At 39.7% G+C, this 17,770-nt stretch overlaps 1 protein-coding gene across 7 annotated transcripts in view; it reads left to right on the top strand.

The window, feature by feature from the left end:
* snapc4 (small nuclear RNA activating complex, polypeptide 4) overlaps positions 1–17,770 on the top strand; it is a 165,548-nt gene that overhangs the window by 118,307 nt on the left and 29,471 nt on the right. For 6 of the 7 annotated variants that reach the window (XM_035436233.1, XM_035436234.1, XM_035436232.1 and 3 more), the window contains 5 exons: positions 1,720–2,169; positions 2,406–2,495; positions 14,282–14,543; positions 14,959–15,029; positions 15,153–15,209. In XM_035436233.1, coding sequence (XP_035292124.1) covers positions 1,720–2,169; positions 2,406–2,495; positions 14,282–14,543; positions 14,959–15,029; positions 15,153–15,209 — 930 coding nt within the window. The remainder of the gene's footprint in view (positions 1–1,719; positions 2,170–2,405; positions 2,496–14,281; positions 14,544–14,958; positions 15,030–15,152; positions 15,210–17,770) is intronic. The other variant, XM_035436237.1, reaches the window with a different exon arrangement.

Genomic DNA, 17,770 nt, shown 5'->3' with positions numbered 1-17,770 from the left:
ATATAATAAAGATGGGGATATCATGATGTGCGTGGGGTATACTGATCAATAAGTTTGCATGTTTGTCATGGAAGTTGCCACAGATTCAATGCCATTTCCATGATTTCCTCAGTTTTTTTGTGCTTTCTGAGACTTTTCTGCAGTTTTGAATGGTAACTGCCAACCTTAACATTGTCAATGGTGTCAAGAGCCTGTCGCCAAATCCTGGCAGAAACAAAGTACAACAATATACAGATACTGGAAAGTGCTGGGATAAAAATTCTCATCCTTGTCAGTTGTTGCAATCAGATGTTTGATGGCCCCTGCCAACAGTGTTGAAGCCCAGCAATAGTAATATTTGAATATGCAGTGAGTTGTGCTTGGAGCAAGGACATATTTTTCTTCATTCGGCTTTGTACTCCGTAAGTTTGGATTTGTAATTAAACAATTCACATATGGTTAAAGAGCACATTCTCAACTTTTATTTAAGCGTATTCATTCACTTTGGCTTTACCATGTGGAAATGACAGCACTTTTTACATTTATAATGATTGGGGGAAATAAATTTTATGTAAAAGAAAGTAGTTTAGTACTTTTTTTTACTCATATCCTATGCATGCAAGTCTGTGACCCATAGACATCACGAGCTGTTGAGAATCTTCTCTGGTGATGCTTTTCCTGGCCTGTCTTCAGCTCCTGCTTTTTTGGGGGTAGTTTTCTTTTTTTTTTCTTCAGCATATGAAATGCATTTTCAGTTGGATTCAGACTGGATGAATGGCAGTCAGTCAAGAATTTTCCAGTTTTTGAAAAACTTGCTTGAGCAGTATGTTTGGGATCACTGCCTTGCTGTAGAATTGAAGGGTCATCCAATGAGTTTGGATGCATTTGATTGAACTTGAGCAGATAAGATGCTTCTGTACACTTCAGTATTCATTCTGCTGCTGCTATCATCGGGGGGGGGGGGGGGGGGGTAGGTGCTTTGGATCTTGGGCATTTCATTTTGGCCTCCACACTTTACTCTTGCAATCACTCTGATACAAGTCAGTCTTCGTCTCATCAGACCATTTCTCATAACTCTGCATTTTGCAGCTGACTGGTGGATTGCGTCTTTGTAGTTTCGTTTGAGAAGTCTTCTGTGGAAAGTTGTCACTGTCCCATCGCCTGCCTTCTGCAGAGTGTTTCTGATCTGTTGGACAGGTGCTTGGGGTTTTTCTTCATTATATTGAGAATTGATTGGTCATTAACTGTATCGGTCTTTGCAATTACTGTGCTCACCAGTGCTCTCTTTCTTCTTAATGGTGTTCCAAACAGTTAAGTTTGGTAAGCTGAAGGTTTGGCCTGTGACTTTAATTGGCACAACTCTGGTCCTCATGTTGACAAATGGCAATAACAGACTCCAAATCAATCAAAAGCCTAGGAGACTAGATACTGACTCAGCTCTTATACCTGCGCTAAGGAAGCAATTGAACACACCTGACTTCAAAAAAACACGTGAAACCATTTGCTCCCAAACATTATGGTGCTGTGAAATGGGGGGCTATAAAAAGTACTGTAATTTCTACATGGTGAAAATAAAAAGTATCGAAGTACCCTTTGGTAAAGGCTGAGAATCTGCACTTGTGAATTATTTGATTACTAATCTAAAATTGTGGAATTCCAAATGTGGAGCCAAACCTTATGGACCTCATTGTATATGTATGTATATATCTGTGTGTATATATTTTTATTTTTTAATTAAAGGCCAAAAAAAGGATTAAAAAACACCTCCCAAAAAAGACAGAAAACAAGAGGAAAAAGTTGGAGAGGATGAAAAGGGAAGAGGAAGAGGATACAATGACAAGTTCCGAGGAGGAAGTGGTTTGTATTACCAGTGATGATGAGTTGACAAAGGATGAGTCGGATCTTGAAATTGATGTGAGAGAGGAGTACATTCTACCCACCATGGAAAAGTGGATTCCCAAAACTTCTGACTCGTTTCCGCATTTGAGCCTATGCGCTGGCCAATCTGTATGGAGCAACCTGACAGATAAGAAGACATCACTTAGCCAAGCCACTCTTGGACGTCCGTGTTCAGTAAACAGCTTGCCTACACTGGTGTCTCCTGAAGTACGATACACCATTCTCGACCGCATTGGCCACCCCGTAAATACCAACATGCGAGTGGCCTCCCCAGGACAACAATTACAGGAGGTAAAATCACCTATATTCATCAAAGAGTACTTAGAGAATTAGACCCCATAACATGTTGAATGTTTGCATTCAGCGTAGGTGAAAATGCATATTATTGATGTTGTGATTTCTGTGACTGTGAATATAATCGTTTTTGTAAGTGTGCACCATGTTATATAGAGTGATCAAATTAGTTATTTTAAACAATTTTTTATTAATAATTTCATTAGGATTTTGTTTCACTGTTTTTTCATTAGGATCAACACTGTGAAAATGATATGATCAAAGTGTCACTCAGTGAGGTGAGGAATCTACTGCGCTGGAATGGAGGCTCTCAAATGAAACGGGTAATTTGCTGATCTCATGTTCGTGTTTGAAGCGTTCAAGCGTTCGTCAAGCGTTCCGTCCAAATCTCAACAAGAGTGAGGATTTAACTATCCTGGTCAGAGGTGTAACAATTGCCATGTGTGAACTTATCCCAGAAGGAAAATGTATTGCACCCAGACTTCCTGGGAACACCCATTTGGTCTGCTGCCAGTGACACCCATTTGATCAGTTGTATATTCTTACAACTATGATTGAACTTGGTATGCGGCCATCTGTCCCTAAAAGTGGGAAGCTGTTGCAGATTGTGTATGCTTGTGTGAGAATGCGTACTGAGTATGAAGTTAAAACAAAAAAACAGTTAATCAGAATAAATCAATCAATGAGGGTTTTAATAAATCTAACCTTAATTGCTAAAATCATTTGCCCATTTTGCATTGATGGTGGGGTTGCATCCCAATCACCACTATTTAGACTCTAGTGATTTCACCATTTGCTGGAGAATTGGCCAAACTGGAGTAGGTTACATCGTAATGCACATTGTTAATTAAAGTACGCAACTTATGTTACATGCAAAGAACAAAGGTATCAATACTACAGTCAGGTCCATAAATATTTGGACATTGGCAAAGTTATTGCTATTTTAGCTGTCTACCACAGCATATTGGAGTTGAAATTAAATAATGAATATGAACCTTCAGCTTTATTTTGAAGGTATTTGCATCCAAATCTGGTGAACGGTGTAGAAGTTACAGCACTTTTTATATGTGGTCCCCCCCTTTTTAAGAGACCAGGTAATTGGACAATTGGCTGCTCAGCTGTTCCATGGCCGGGTGTGTGTTATTCCCTTATTATTTCATTTACAAGTAAGCAGATAAAGGGTCTAGAATTGATTTCAAGTGTGGCATTTGCATTTGGAATCTGTTGCTGTTAACTCTCAATATGAAGTCCAAAGAGCTGTCACTGTCGGTGAAGCAAGCCATTATTAGGCTGGAAAAAAAAAAAAAAAAAAAAAACATCAGAGAGATAGCAAAAACATTAGGTGTAGCCAAATCAACTATTTTGGTACATTCTTAAAAAGAAAGAACGCACTGGTGAGCTCAGGAACGCCAAAAATCCCGGAAGACCAAGGAAAACAAGTGTGGTGGATGACAGATGAATACTTTCCCTGGTGAAGAACAAACCCTTCACAACAGTTGACCAGATCAAGAACACCCTCCGGGTGGTAGGTGTATCTGTGTCAAAGTCAACAGTCAAGAGAAGACTTCACCAGAGTAAATACAGAGGGTTTACCACAAGATGTAAACCATTGGTAAGCCTCAAAAACAGGAAGACCAGATTAGAGTTTGCCAAAAAACATCTTTAAAAAGCCTGTACAGTTCTGGAACAACATTCTATGGACAGATGAGACAAAGGTCAGCTTGTACCAGAATGAACCACAGTGCTCAGGTTTAACGCTGCTGCCGTTTTAACAAGACACATAGGGATGAACGAGTAGCTATCTATGTATCGCTGCTTTGGAAAAATATTCCAAGAGAATAAAATCGTTAAATCCCACAGCGTTGTGTGCTAGCCATGTATAACCTGCATACTTGGAACTTCTAAATTTACTCAAAAGTTTTTAAGTACAGTCACCCCCTTCATCTGTAAACTCTGTAAACTCTTCATTGTTAAACGTGATGGCACAGACAAAGTTAGCACTGTGTTTGCCATTTTCAAACCGTGTCTCAAAGTCAAAGAAAATGTACTTGTTGTCTTTTTTTTAACGCGATAGGTTGTATGTAGCAATTATGTTCTGCATCTGGTAACAAATCTTCGCTGCGATGAACACAACGCCCTGTAACACATTTGTGCGCTTTTGGTTTTTTTACACTGAAATGGTAGCGTCTGTTACATTTCTTACAATACTTTGTAACATCACATGGCGCCACTAACACTCCTGACTCACCCGTGGAAACTGACTGTTTGTGTTTCTCAAAACAAAAGCCTGATTTGCAATACCTTGAACAATCATTGCAATATTTTGGCATTCTCGGTTTCTTGTGAAATTCAGAGTCATTGCACACATCGCAACTGAACTTGCAACTGTGGTCTCGGTGATTACTAAATCCAGCATAGCAAAACTGACAACCAACAGGTCTGGGTCAACACACAAATATATAGTGTCATATAAATGTACAGTGTCAGAAACCTCACTGGCAAACGGTTGTCTGCTTTTAAACACTGTCTGGGGAGGTGTCAGAAATCTCACTGACAAACGGATAGCGGTCAAATTGACCTGTCAGTCGAACTGGCCTGTCAATCGAACTGGCTTGTCAGTCAAACTCACAGGAGTCATAAATAATTTTTGACAGAAAGTGTAGGATATATACTACTCGCGTGTACTTTCGCCAGCGGGATATTCCGGTCATCTAGCATCTCTTTAATGGAGGCTGCAATTGAACTACTGGTGCTTGATCTCCTGCACTTTTTCCACCTGAAGCACCGCACTCCGAAAGGCGTATGTGTCCACGTTCTCCCAGTGTACAGTGAGACTTATTAGAGACATTGGGCTCACGTCCAAGGTCCAAATATCAGTTGTAAAGCTCAATGTAGAGATTAAATTGAGAATACGATTTCTCTCAGCACAATGACGGATTTTAAGACTAAACGAACTCACCCGATATTGTCTTCAAATGGACCGTATTATTTATTTAGACACTGGCAGACTACAGCATGAATTGCGTCTTTTGTTTATATTCAATATTAGTAATTGCAGCGAGAAACTGCAGCTGTAGGTCGTTATGTTATCGTAGCAACGGAACGAAGCGGACTATGAGGCTACCGTGATTGTTGCATTATACCAGCGTGTTTTCGCGCGTTTGCACAGAAACTCAGAACCTATCAATGAAATGGTTTAGCTGTTTCTCAGCCTAATGACAGACTCAAAGACTTAACGAACTCACCCGATACTGTCTTCAAATGGATCCATGCCAAAGAAAAGTAATTATTCATCCTCTCAGAAAGCTTTTACTTTTGGTAGCCTATCCTAGCATGCACGCTAGGTGGCAGTGTAAGACCGTCCTTTCACTGATAAAAACTAGACCCTACGGTGCCGGATTACTTGCGTCTCCATGGTTGTCGCTTGCCGTAAAGAAGTTTACTCGATGTCGTAATCGTTTGGATTTGGAGCTCCAGCTTTTCCGCACCTCACCTAATGAAAAAGTCCAAATGGTGTGCAGACCATATGACGGACATAGGTGCTCCCAATAGGAAAGTTGTAGAGCACATTCAGATGCATCAGTCGATGAAATTTTGTGTTGATCTAACTTATGGTGTGGGAGTTATGGCCTTTTACGCATGACCCTTTGTTATAGCGCCACCATCTGGCCGACATAGGTGATTTGTAGTGCCTGAGTAGTGGGGGGCCATAGGAACCCACCTACCAAATTTGATTGCTCTAGGACTTATGGTTGCTGAGGCTCAGACAATTTTAGCGGAGACAAATAAGAATAATAATAATAATAATCCTAACAGATACAATAGGGTTCCACCAGCTTCGCTGCTTGGACCCCTAATAATAATAACTAGACAATTCCTGCAGAAATTGTGAGGTGTGGTTGCCGCCAATGCAAATTCGACTTTGTATTGAACAGAGTGAACAGTGCTAAGATGTTGCTAAATTGTTCTGTGCGGTTGCTAGGGTGTTCTAGATGGTGGCTAGGGTGTTGCTAGGTGGTTGCTATTGAGGTCTTGACGGTTGCTAGGGTGTTTGCTAGGTGGTTGCTATGGAGTTCTAGGTGGTTGCTAGGGTGTTGATAGGTGGTTGCTATGGTGTTCTAGGTGGTTGGTAGGGTGTCGCTTGGTATTTGCTATGGAGTTCTTGGCGGTTGCTAGGGTGTTCTCGGTGGTTGCCAAGTTGTTAGGTGGTTGCTATGGAGTTTTTGGCGGTTGCTAGGGTGTTGCTAGGTGGATGCTATAGAGTTCTCGGCCATTGCTAGGGTGTTGCTAGGAGGTTGCTATGGAGTTGTAGGCAGTTGCTAGGGTTTTAATAGGTGGTTGCTATGGAGTTCTAGGCGGTTCTTAGGGTGTTGCTAGGTGGTTGCTATGGAGTTCTAGGTGGTTGCTAGGGTGTTCTAGGTAGTTGCTATGGTGTTCTAGCTGGTTGCTATGGACTCCTAGGCAGTTGCTAGGGTGTTCTAGGTGGGTGCTATAGAGTTATAGGTGGTTGCTAGGGTGTTCTAGGTGGTTGCTAGAGTGTTGCTAGCTGGTTGCTATGGAGTTCTAGGAGGTTGCTAGGGTGTTGCTAGGTGGTTTCTATGGAGTTATAGGTGGTTGCTAGGGTGTTGTTAGGTCATTGCTATTGAGTTCTAGGCCATTGCTAGGGTGTTCTATGTGGTTGCTAGAGTGTTGCTAAGCAGTAGCTATGGAGTTCTAGGCATTTTCTAGGGCGTTAATAGGTGGTTGCTCTGGTGTTCTAGGTGGTTGCTAGGTCTTTACCGAGTCCAATGAGACGACCCATAATTCTCTATGACAAACGGTTCAAAAGTTATGAAATATCAAACATCGGCCAATCAGGAAAGGGGGCAAGGCTAACCTACACCAATAGACACAGGACTCTACCAAGTCCAGTGAGGCATCCCACAACGCTCTACAACAAGCGGTTCAAAAGTTATGAAATATTAAATATCAGCCAATCCGGAAAGGGGTGGGGCTAATCTTCACCAATGAACAAATTACTCTCCAAGTCCAATCAGACATCCCACAATTTGTGGGAAATTTTGCCACATAGAGATGAATGGCGGAATGTTCAAATCCAGAGAGAGACCAGAGTACAGCTGCTAGAAGACAGAGCATTGTGACATCACCAGAGTGAACATTCCGCCTTTCATACTCTATGGGGAACAATTGCTCACAAAAAGTCAAATTTCTCAAACCGTGCCCCGAAACTTTCCACAAAGTAATAGCACACCATTCCCGATGAAGCCGCTTGATTTGACATATTGCACGGGTATGTGGTGCAAAAACTCTGGGAGGAGTAACGGACCAAAAAATGGGTGGAAAGAATAATAATATGTGCAACTAGACAATTCCTGCAGAAATTGTGAAGTGTGGTTGCCGCCAATGCAAAGTCGATTTAATTAATTAATTTAATTAATTAACCGAAATATTTTGAGCAGTAACACTTGGACGATGAAGTCTTATCTGTGTTCAGTAGACAGACACAGACAGAATGAATGCTGTCGCTCCCCAGTTCTAAGTAACTTAGTCCAGAAAACAGTATATCAGCTCGGTCTATCAGCAAACATATGCCTCAGCCATGCTCAGAGTTTCTCAAGAATAATAGTATTTTCCAAGAAACGACGAAAGTCATCGATAAAATTTCGTCAGGTGCAGTGTCTTTTACCTACGAGTGGGGGTGAGAAAGCGTTGCTTTCACTGCTACCGCAGACTGAATGCGTAATGCATCTATAATGAGACCAAATTTTTGAATACGCTGGAATTTAAAACAGTATTACAAAAGTAAAATTTGACATTGTATACATAGTTAGAAAGCTTATTCTGTCACCTATTGGATCGATGAAGTGTAGATCAAGCCAGATTGTACTACAAAGGACGACAACACCGAAAGCAACGTGTGGTATTACAAGCTGACATGGTTTTCTGGAGTAAGACTGGACCAGAAGCTGCTGCACACGTGTTGTTGACGGCGTTGTTGCCCTTTTTAGTACAGTCTGGCTTGACTGAGAATTCATTTATTCAGTAGGTGAGAGTATAAGCTTTCTAACCATGTATAACATGTCTAATTTTGGTTTTGGAATATCGTTTTATAGGTCAACCGAATGTTTTCTCATCACACTGCACCTAACGAAACGTTGTCAACAATTTTTCGTAATTTTTTGGGAAATACTATTATTATTGAGGACTTCTTGGTATGCCTAAGCAATATGTTTGTTGATAAACCTAGCTGACAGTGTTTTGATTTGTAATTTTGTATTTGGAATAGCGTTTTTATCACATTCACTTCCGCATGCAGCTATGTGTTGTTGCCTGTGCTATATCCTTTCTGGTGGCTAAGTCGCCAGGAAACCTTGTTTGAACAACACTATCCGCGCATGTACGTCTTCGCCAAGGTCTTATCTACATTGTGGTATAAAGCATTTGAGGTTTACGAATGTGTGTTTTCTGTAATTACGACGAAAAAGGGAGATATGCACCGTCTCTGGATTTTAAATTCCCAGTACATAAACCAGGTGAAAACCTACTGCGAACTGCATCACGTGTGCAAAGCCAACCAATGTTGTAACTTCATCACTCACATATATATGATGTCACATTCCCAATTCATTCTCTGTGGGAAAAATAGCCCAAAAAACGTCAAATTTCTCAAAAACCGTGCAGCGAAACCTTCCACAAAGTAATAGCACACCATTCCCGATGAAGCAGCTCAATTTGACATATTGCACGTGTATGTGGTGCGAAAACTCTGGGAGGAGTAGCGGTCCAAAAAATGGGTGGAATAATAAACAATAATATGTGCCAAAGGCAACCGAGAACAGTGTATCAATGGGGTAGGGAATAGTGTATCATCAGTATAGGAAGGATAAAACATGCTATGGGAGGAGACGACAGAGTCAAGAGATGTTGGGCCTACTCCAATTGCTGATTTTCACTCCTTGCATCTCTTCCTCATGTCTTTTCCTTGTCTCATAGCTCCACCCAACAAAGGACACGAGGAGAGATGCAAATCATGAGATACATAAATAAAGGAATCAAGGCAACATGTATTAGGCAAATGGAATATCCTTACTCAGTCATGCATCTGTTAGAAGCAACGTCAGTTACTAATGACGACTGTAATTCCCAGCTGTATCACCTGGCAATGGGCTTGTAATTGAGTGTTGTGTACCGATTGTTTGGAAAGGACAGGGGTTAACGTTGCATTGGAGGTTGTGTTTCTTATGCTGTGAACAGCATGGGAAACAAAAATATTAGACATATTATGCATTTGCTTAAGTATGTTTTTAGCCTCTTTTGTGAATAAATGGCTGCAGTGAATTTGCGTGATTATGGGATTGGGTTAGGACCATTAACTGAAGTAAACAAGTTCTCACTGGCAGATTCTGAATTTCTCAGTAAAAATTTTAATCGTAAAGTCACTTCTTTGTTTAATGAAAATAAGGTGTAACCAGTATAGAAAAATAAATTGCTAACATCACATTCTGTGTGTTTCCGTGTGTGTGTGTGTGTGTGTGTGTGTGCAGATGTTTGTATGTGTTTGCCCAGTCGTATATGTGTGGTCCATTCACATTTCCTAATACCCCCCCCCCCCCCCCAAAATTTAACTTGATAGTTTCAGTTTGTTATGTCTTTCTGCCTTTTTTGGAAGGCATCCATGCGCTATGGAGTAGCGACAGGTAAAGGTCAGGAGCTGGAGCTGGGTTCTTCAGTTAGCAGTTAGCCGTAGATATCATGGGTCGGGGATGGGGGCAGGTGGGTGTTTAGAGTAGGCCAGGAAGGGGACAATGGGATGGGTTGGGAGCTAGCATTTGAGGAGTTGGGGGATAGGGAGACAGGAGCCACTGTGTCAAACTGGTGGAAAAACTTCTGGCTACATTGCCCTCTGTCATCTGACCATTGTTCTGCTTTGAGCCAGTGATACGCTTCATTCCACTCCACGCCTCCCTCCCATTGTTCTGCCGCAGCTTTAGCTTCATCTTCCTCCTGTAGTCCTCCTTCACCTCTCTGATGCTGCACTTAAGTTGTCCCTGTGCACACCTCATATCTTCCCTATTCCCCATCCTGAAGACTGTTTTCTTGTTGTTGAGAAGGGTCTTAATATCAGCGCTGTACTGGAGGGTAGACATAAGTAAACACAGTTCATCTACCTTTTTAAAATGAGGCAGTGTTTACTCACCTATGTTCCATTTAAGAGTATTGATTATCCATTCACATTGTTGCAGTTTTCCACAAAGTTACAGCCCGCATTTAGTAAATTCAATGCAAAAGATACAGCTGTTAGAAAAGAACTAGGGAGGCAAACCTCCTCTACCATAGATATCATGTATGTTATAGACCTATGTTCGCAACCAATCTCTCTTCAAAGTTTTTCACATCTACAGCATTATTGCACTGTATCAACAGTTGGCATTGCTACAGTATATGAAAATAACTGATGTAGGCTAGTTTACATTTTAAATTGAATTATTTTACAAGATAATTGGCAAGGGTATACAGCTGTGTTACTATAGTTATGTTAACTAATATTTTGGAACCCATCCAAGAAGATTTAAACAAAATCCAGAAGTGGGCAGAAACTTGACAAATGAAATTCAGTATTACCAAATGTTAAGTTCTGTATGTGGTAAATAAAAACATTAGGCAGGATTACTTTATGGGAGGAACAAAACTGTAATGTGGTCAATTTGAAAAAGACTTGGGAGTAATGGTTGATCAAAGTTTTTCAGGTTCTATGCACTATGCTGTAGCAGTAAAAAAAAAAGAAAAAAAAAAAAGGCCAACAGGATGCTGGAATATATAACCAATAGTACTGAGTATAATTTAAAGGAAGTTATACTTACCTTACACAATATATTTGTTAGACCACACTTGGAGTATTGTGTGCAGTTCTGTGAACAGTATTACAAGAAAGATATGGAAAAGGTTCGAAGAAAAGCAACCAAATTGATTCTATGTATGAAAGAAAAGCTATTAGGAAAGACTTAAGATGCTTAATCTCTTCAAGCTTAGTAAACAGAGACTCAGGGGTGATTTGACTGGGGCTTTTAAATTCATAAAGGGTATCAACAAGGTGAACTACAAGGGATTCCTCAGGTTGAGTTCTGTTAGTAGAACGATGGGACATAAATTGAAATTAGCAAAAGGTAAATTCCCTACTGAAGAATTCATGCAGAGAGTAGTCAATGGAATAGCCTGCCAGGTCTCGTAGTAGAGGCTGAAACTCTGTGAATTTTCAAGACCAGGCTTTAGTCTGTAGGTAATCAGAGCACTCAATACAATTAGTCAAGAAAATGATGAGCATTGTTGGGCTGAATGGCCTGTACTTGTCAGGTCAAAGTAACATTGTTATGTTATTTTATGTTATGTTACAATGCTACAGCATAAAATGGCATTCTAGAGAATTGTGTGCTTCTGACTTTGTGGCAGCAGTTTGGGGAAGGCTCTTTCCTGTTTCAGCATGACCCCGTCAAACACCTTTGGGATCAATTGGAACGCCGACTGCAAGCCAGGCATTGTCGCCCTCCATCAGTGCTCAACCTCACTAATGCTCTTGTGGCTGATCGGAAGAGAATCCATGCAGCCATGTTCCAAAATCCTGTGGAATGCCTTCCCAGAACAGTGGAGGCTGTTGTAGCTGCAAAGGGAAACCCACTCCATATTAATGCCCATGGATTTGGAATGAGGCGTTCAACAATGACATATGGGTGTAACATTTGGGTGTCCACATACTTTTGGCCATATAGTGTACATGAAGCTAGGTAGCTAACTAGCAAATAGCTAAATTTAATGATAGTACGTGGGTGCGCTAAGTATGCATCGGCTATTGGACATTCTGTCCCAGACCTTAGAATTAAAGGGGTCATGCAGCGTGTTTAGATTGCCACATCCCTTTAATTCCCCTGCTGTTTTCATCCTTGGGTCTGGTAAGCACGTTTGGTTCTTCTGTAGTAGTTTATTTTGTTTCAAATAAATTTTGTACCTCTGTGAATTAACTATTTTTGGTTAGCATTAATTTCAGAGGCTGTTATAATGCTAATTATAATGATAATTTCGCTTTTTTTACTGTGAAAATTGTATTACTGACAGAAACATAGACAATCAGAAAGAAATAACATATTGTTTAATCATTCTGTTGTAAGTCATTGATTACTTGCGATGTTCATATTCGCACATGATATTGTTTTTTTTCCCTTCAATGTAACAATGTAAATTGAATACAGACACCACATAATTTAGGGGATTGTATTGCTATTTAATTGATAAATTTGATATTGAAAAGATATTGAATTAAGGAATTGGTTATGGGAGGGGTCTGAATTGAGGGAACAGTTATAAATGGAATTGGAACTGATACTTAAAGATTTAATGAAAAACAGATTACATGAATTTATCCTGTCAAGTGTCAGAAGAAGTGATTGATTCCTGTCCTGAGATGAATAGTAATTCAATTATCCATCTTAAAAAAAAAAGTCAGCGTGAGAGTGGAGGCAAGGGTCATGTGATTGAAATCTTTAGATCGCAATGAATGTACTGGGAAGTTGGGTCTGGAGACTTGCAGTAACTGAGTGTGTGACGTCATGAGCAGTCACAGCATTGGCTGGTGGTGAGATCTACACAATAACAATAGCATGTGAGCACCCATTGGGCATGTAGTAAGGATACAATTGTACCACTATGAGCTCAATGTTCGGGTGATAACTTCTCCTTCACAATAATATGCCCAGGATTGCACCATCTATTGTTCGCATAAATGGAAATCCCTTCACTTTTCCTCTTAGCACTTTCACCAGGATCTCTGTTCGCCTGTACCACCCACTTCTTGCCTAGGCCCATCCTAGGGTGCAACTTGCATCTCATCTTTTAGCGATAACAGCAAACAAAAACAAAAAAAAGATGCACAGACTTGTCACCGTTGTTACTTTGAGAGCGTAATTTCCCTGCTGATAAGATACCCCTCCCCCTACTTAGCCTAGTGAAAGCATTTTCATCTATTCAACATCTATTCAATCGAGCTCATACAAATTCAGTGCGCGGATTCCACAAATTTAGTACTAGGGAATGAAGCTTAAAGACTAAGTGAAAGGGGTGAAAATACCAACAAGCTTTGATTGATTCTCGTGGCTTTAAACGTTCTTTTATCTGATCCAGCTAAGGAATTCTGGTAACAATTTTGGTAGCCTATATAGTCTATCAAATAGCAATATGTACTTTTATATTTCGACTCAAATTTTCATTCATTTTCAGCAGCTGATTTATGAGACTTTCTCAAGCCGATATGTTTTGAGGACATCGATTGTTAGTTGTTTAACACGATCTTTAAGTTTAATAGTAATGACAAATCAGTATTACTGCAAATAAACCTGTCAACAAAACATCCACATAAGTAGGCAAAACTAAATAAACAACAGCAGTGTAACATAGCAGGCCAACGCATAGCAGAACACTTTCGCGCTTATAATGCACTGTAAATGCTATTGAGCTAGTAATGGAATGAATTGTGTGGCCCACCCACTTCACTTTTTTTTCAGGCCCACCTGCAATTTCATTTCTGGCTACGCCACTGCCCTGTACAGTCTGAAAGCTAGCGAACGTCACACTAGAGTCAGAGATATCCTCCTGCCTATATGTCTCAGTAGAGCACATTCATTTGCATTCATGATATTAGTCTTATTAGTTGCCGATCTCACTTTAAGGTAGCTATGGCTTGTGTCTTCTTTTCTTAGCCCAACTTTTAGTCCCTGCTCTTCAACCATGGTATTTTCTTCTCAGCTCATTGCCTGCCTTGCACCTGGTGATGTAGCCAGTTGGAGGGCTAGTAAATCCTCTCTGTCGTAAGCAATAGAAACTCAACTCCTTGAGCATGGCTTGATAGAAAAAGTGCCCCAAACATTTGAAAGAAAGTAAGAAGGTGTAAATAAAACTAAATGAGAAAGTAGAAAGTAAAAGAACTGAATACAGAACTACTGAACAAGCAGCCGCTCCTCACAGCACCATTTAAATGTAATGATATCTAAAGTTAAAAATAATTTTTTAACTTTTTTTTGTGGTGGTGTTTCTGACTCCAGCTTATTGCTCTCCCTTTTTTAAGAGATGTCGACTGTCAAGGTGGACACCGAGGAAGAATAATGAGAAGAGTAAAAAGGGGACAGTGCGAAACCAGGGAATCGGTGTCAGCTGTGAGGGCCAAAGCAGTGTTGCGCATCCTGCGTGGAATACCAGGATCTCTGTTGCCAGCCATGTTTGTAGCACTTACTGTACCACTCTTAATGATGAACTTCTGCATGCCATTACTCCTTGGATGGGTAACCTGATCCTGCCTCTAGCCTGCAAAAAAGATGAGCGCTGCAAAGGTATGACCTGTCCTAAAAACAGCTGTCCAGTACATTATTGTACAGTATACAAAACTAGTTTTCCCAGTAGATGTCCTTCTTCCATTTGTGTTTACATCTCATATGACCTAACACACACATCCCATGTATTTATTTAACAGTATTATAGTATTTTGTTTGGCTTCATTTAAGTATTGATCTTGTGGATTCTTTTAATATTAATATTCTTTTAATACAGGGTGAGTTTTTGGACAATATCACTTGTTTCTCAGTTTTATTTAGCTGGTATTATTTGGTTGGAATTATTAGCCTATTAGACCGATCAAAGCCCATAGAACTTATCTCTCATGTGGTTATTCACAATATATTTTTTGGGTAAACATACCCAAGTTGTTCCTAATTTAATGGGTTTTGTAACTGATCTTTGTTTTTACAGTGGATGTAACCAGAGAGAAGACAAAGACAACAGGGCTCACAAGTACTCCTGTTTTTTCCCTCTTTCTAAAGGTGAGTGGAATTACATTTTTTGCATGTGTAAACATTCTTTTTCCTTTAATAACATATGCCTTGTTTTCATATATAACTGATATAGTGAGATAAAAGAAACAAATACCTTCTGTCTTGAAACAGATTCTATTCATTGATGCAGAGGGCTGCAAGAAAGTCATTGAAGCACGAACGAGGGCGGTGAGTTTAAACCATTTAAGATACTTGAATTCAGTTATTACACACTCTTTAAAATGTCTGTTTTTTATGCTGATCCAGTGTTTCAGACAACTGGCTCTCTATTGACAGACACACCTGGGTAAATAAATTGGAGCATAAAGAAGTTCAAGGACGTTTTTGTCTTGCTTGGTATTTTGAACCCGTAGTGCTTGCCCTGGATGCAAGGAATTGTATTGTAATTTCTCTTACCTATCACTGCTTGGTTGACCAAAATTATATTGGTCAACATTACCATTTAGGTGACCATAAATGGGTCCATTCTAGTAATGCACAGATGCAACAAGAAGCAAAAATAACAGGTATCAAAGGTTTGCTCGTGATTCTTTCATTCTTCCCAAATCTTACCATTCTACAGAATTTCACAGGTGTCCATAATCAGAATGAATCTTAAATGTCAAAAATGTCAATCATTGGCTGTCATTGGACTTTATGTTATTAAACAAATTGTATAACATGCCTTTTTGATGTCTGGGCAGTAAGGGTAGTATATTAAAATTACAACTACACTCCTGAACAATATCCAGTCTAAAGATATATGATTCTGCCTGTGACAAGGATTTTGGTCATCTTTATTATTAGTACTGATTCATTTATATGAATATCCTGTTTAATATTATCATTTTCACTCTGCATACATTTAATACATTAAACAAAGGGAACGGAAAACATCAGAAAGTACAGCATGGGAAAACTTTGAGCTGGTGTAGGAGATTTGAAATCTCCTAAAATTATATGGTTAAGCTCATTACCTACTAGCCTGTTATTACATTTTTATCAGTCTAGTCAACCTCAACAATTTGTAGAGAAGGTAATGATTGAATAAGTTCAGAGAGAGAAGGCTGGAAAATCTATCTCAGTCATGGTAGGAATCATGCTACATATCTTTTCATAGCCTTGGCATGTAAATCTTACTCTATATTTATTTATAAAGTCATTGTAAAACCTGCATTGTGCAGTCATTATACATAGTACTGATACTTCCTCCTGATTCACAGGTTTTAATCTCTCAGGGCCTTGGTTGTCGACTGGTGTATGTGGCACGGCCTGATATCTCATATCCTTGGATGATGTCAGTTCCAGTTTCCATTTCATTAGTAGCATTAACTTTGTTCATGTGCTGCAAGTCAGCTAGCATATAGTCATGTTCTTTTCCTGCCATGTTTTTAGTTAGTTCCACATAAGCGGGAAAAATACTAATTACGTTTGTGTTATAATTTGTTTACAAAAATGAATGTTCACATTCACAGTCACTCTTGACTACACTTTATGCAGCAAATAAAAGGTTGCTAATTGACAAGTTTATAGAGCCTATGAAAAGTAAGTCTACGCACAACTGCCACATTGAAACATTAATTTTGTGTCCTACTAAAGCCAAAATAGAAAGTCAACCGAGATGAGGCAGTGTAAGTAAAAGTATTCCTCGCAAGAAATTGCAAAGAAGCTTAAGATTTCCAGGTGCAGTGTTTAGTACACACTCCGAAGGATCCAGCTGATGGGCAGTAATTTTAACAGGAGAAGACCAGGAAGATCAAGAGGCAATAGAAAAATATCTTGAGGTGTATTGCAGAAGAAACTGTTGTAAAATTGCACCACAACCATGGATGTAGGACCCATTATAACTGAAGGGGATGTGTCCTCCCCACTTTTCAAAAATGCTTATTTTTTCTGCCCACTTTTGGTGGTTGTTTTCAAACATCATCTTTCAGTGTGCACCTGCGCCAACAATCACAATGTGGTTTTTAGACAGGCAGGGCGCAGTGGTTGCTAGCAAGATTCAGTGGTTTATGTGTGTAGGAAACGTCACGATAGGTCTGAGTGATTGTCAATAAGTACAACCTTGTAGAGTCTATGCTGCAAAAAAATGTAGACCTTTAGTAAATGAATGACTAACACATGCAGTCCACCAATCCCTGCTTAGAGACGGTTGCTGTATACTACTTCCTCTGAAGTCTAGCTCTGACACTGTCTGCAACAGTATAGCTGATAGTGGAAAAAACTTTAGTTAGGTAGCTAGGAACTTGCTATACTGAACTTTGGAGGGGAGGGGGTTATTTTATTCCATTCCCGAAGCTGAAGACAAACTTGGAAAAGTGTCTGTTGTGGATAAAACCTGGACACATGTCATGCCTGGACAGATACAGGTCAATACTACAGACAGATTCAGCTAGCTACATTTGCACTAAGGTAATTATATTCTGCCTATTAATTACATTAATTAACTGGAATTACTATTAACTGGAGTTACTGTAGCTGAGTGATTAAATCAAATCAAAGTTTATTTGTTAAATGCACTGTTAACAATTGGAGCTGCTATTTATACATGGTTGATCTGTCAGATATCCTACACATAGCACATTATGTAGAGCGGAATTTTAATTCCTCCATCTTTATCTTTCTCATCCCCTTATGTTTCCAGTCAGTGCATGACTTGACTAATGCAGTAATGCAGCAAGTGAAAAGGAAGGGTCCCATTAGGCATTATGAAAAAACAACCATAAATACAACGAAGCTGCAGGGGCTAT

The sequence above is a fragment of the Anguilla anguilla genome, chromosome 10 (assembly GCF_013347855.1).
Source record: "Anguilla anguilla isolate fAngAng1 chromosome 10, fAngAng1.pri, whole genome shotgun sequence".
NCBI lineage: Eukaryota > Metazoa > Chordata > Actinopteri > Anguilliformes > Anguillidae > Anguilla > Anguilla anguilla.
The sequence above is the reverse complement of the archived record's forward strand: the minus strand, read 5'-3'. Positions and strand labels throughout refer to the sequence as shown.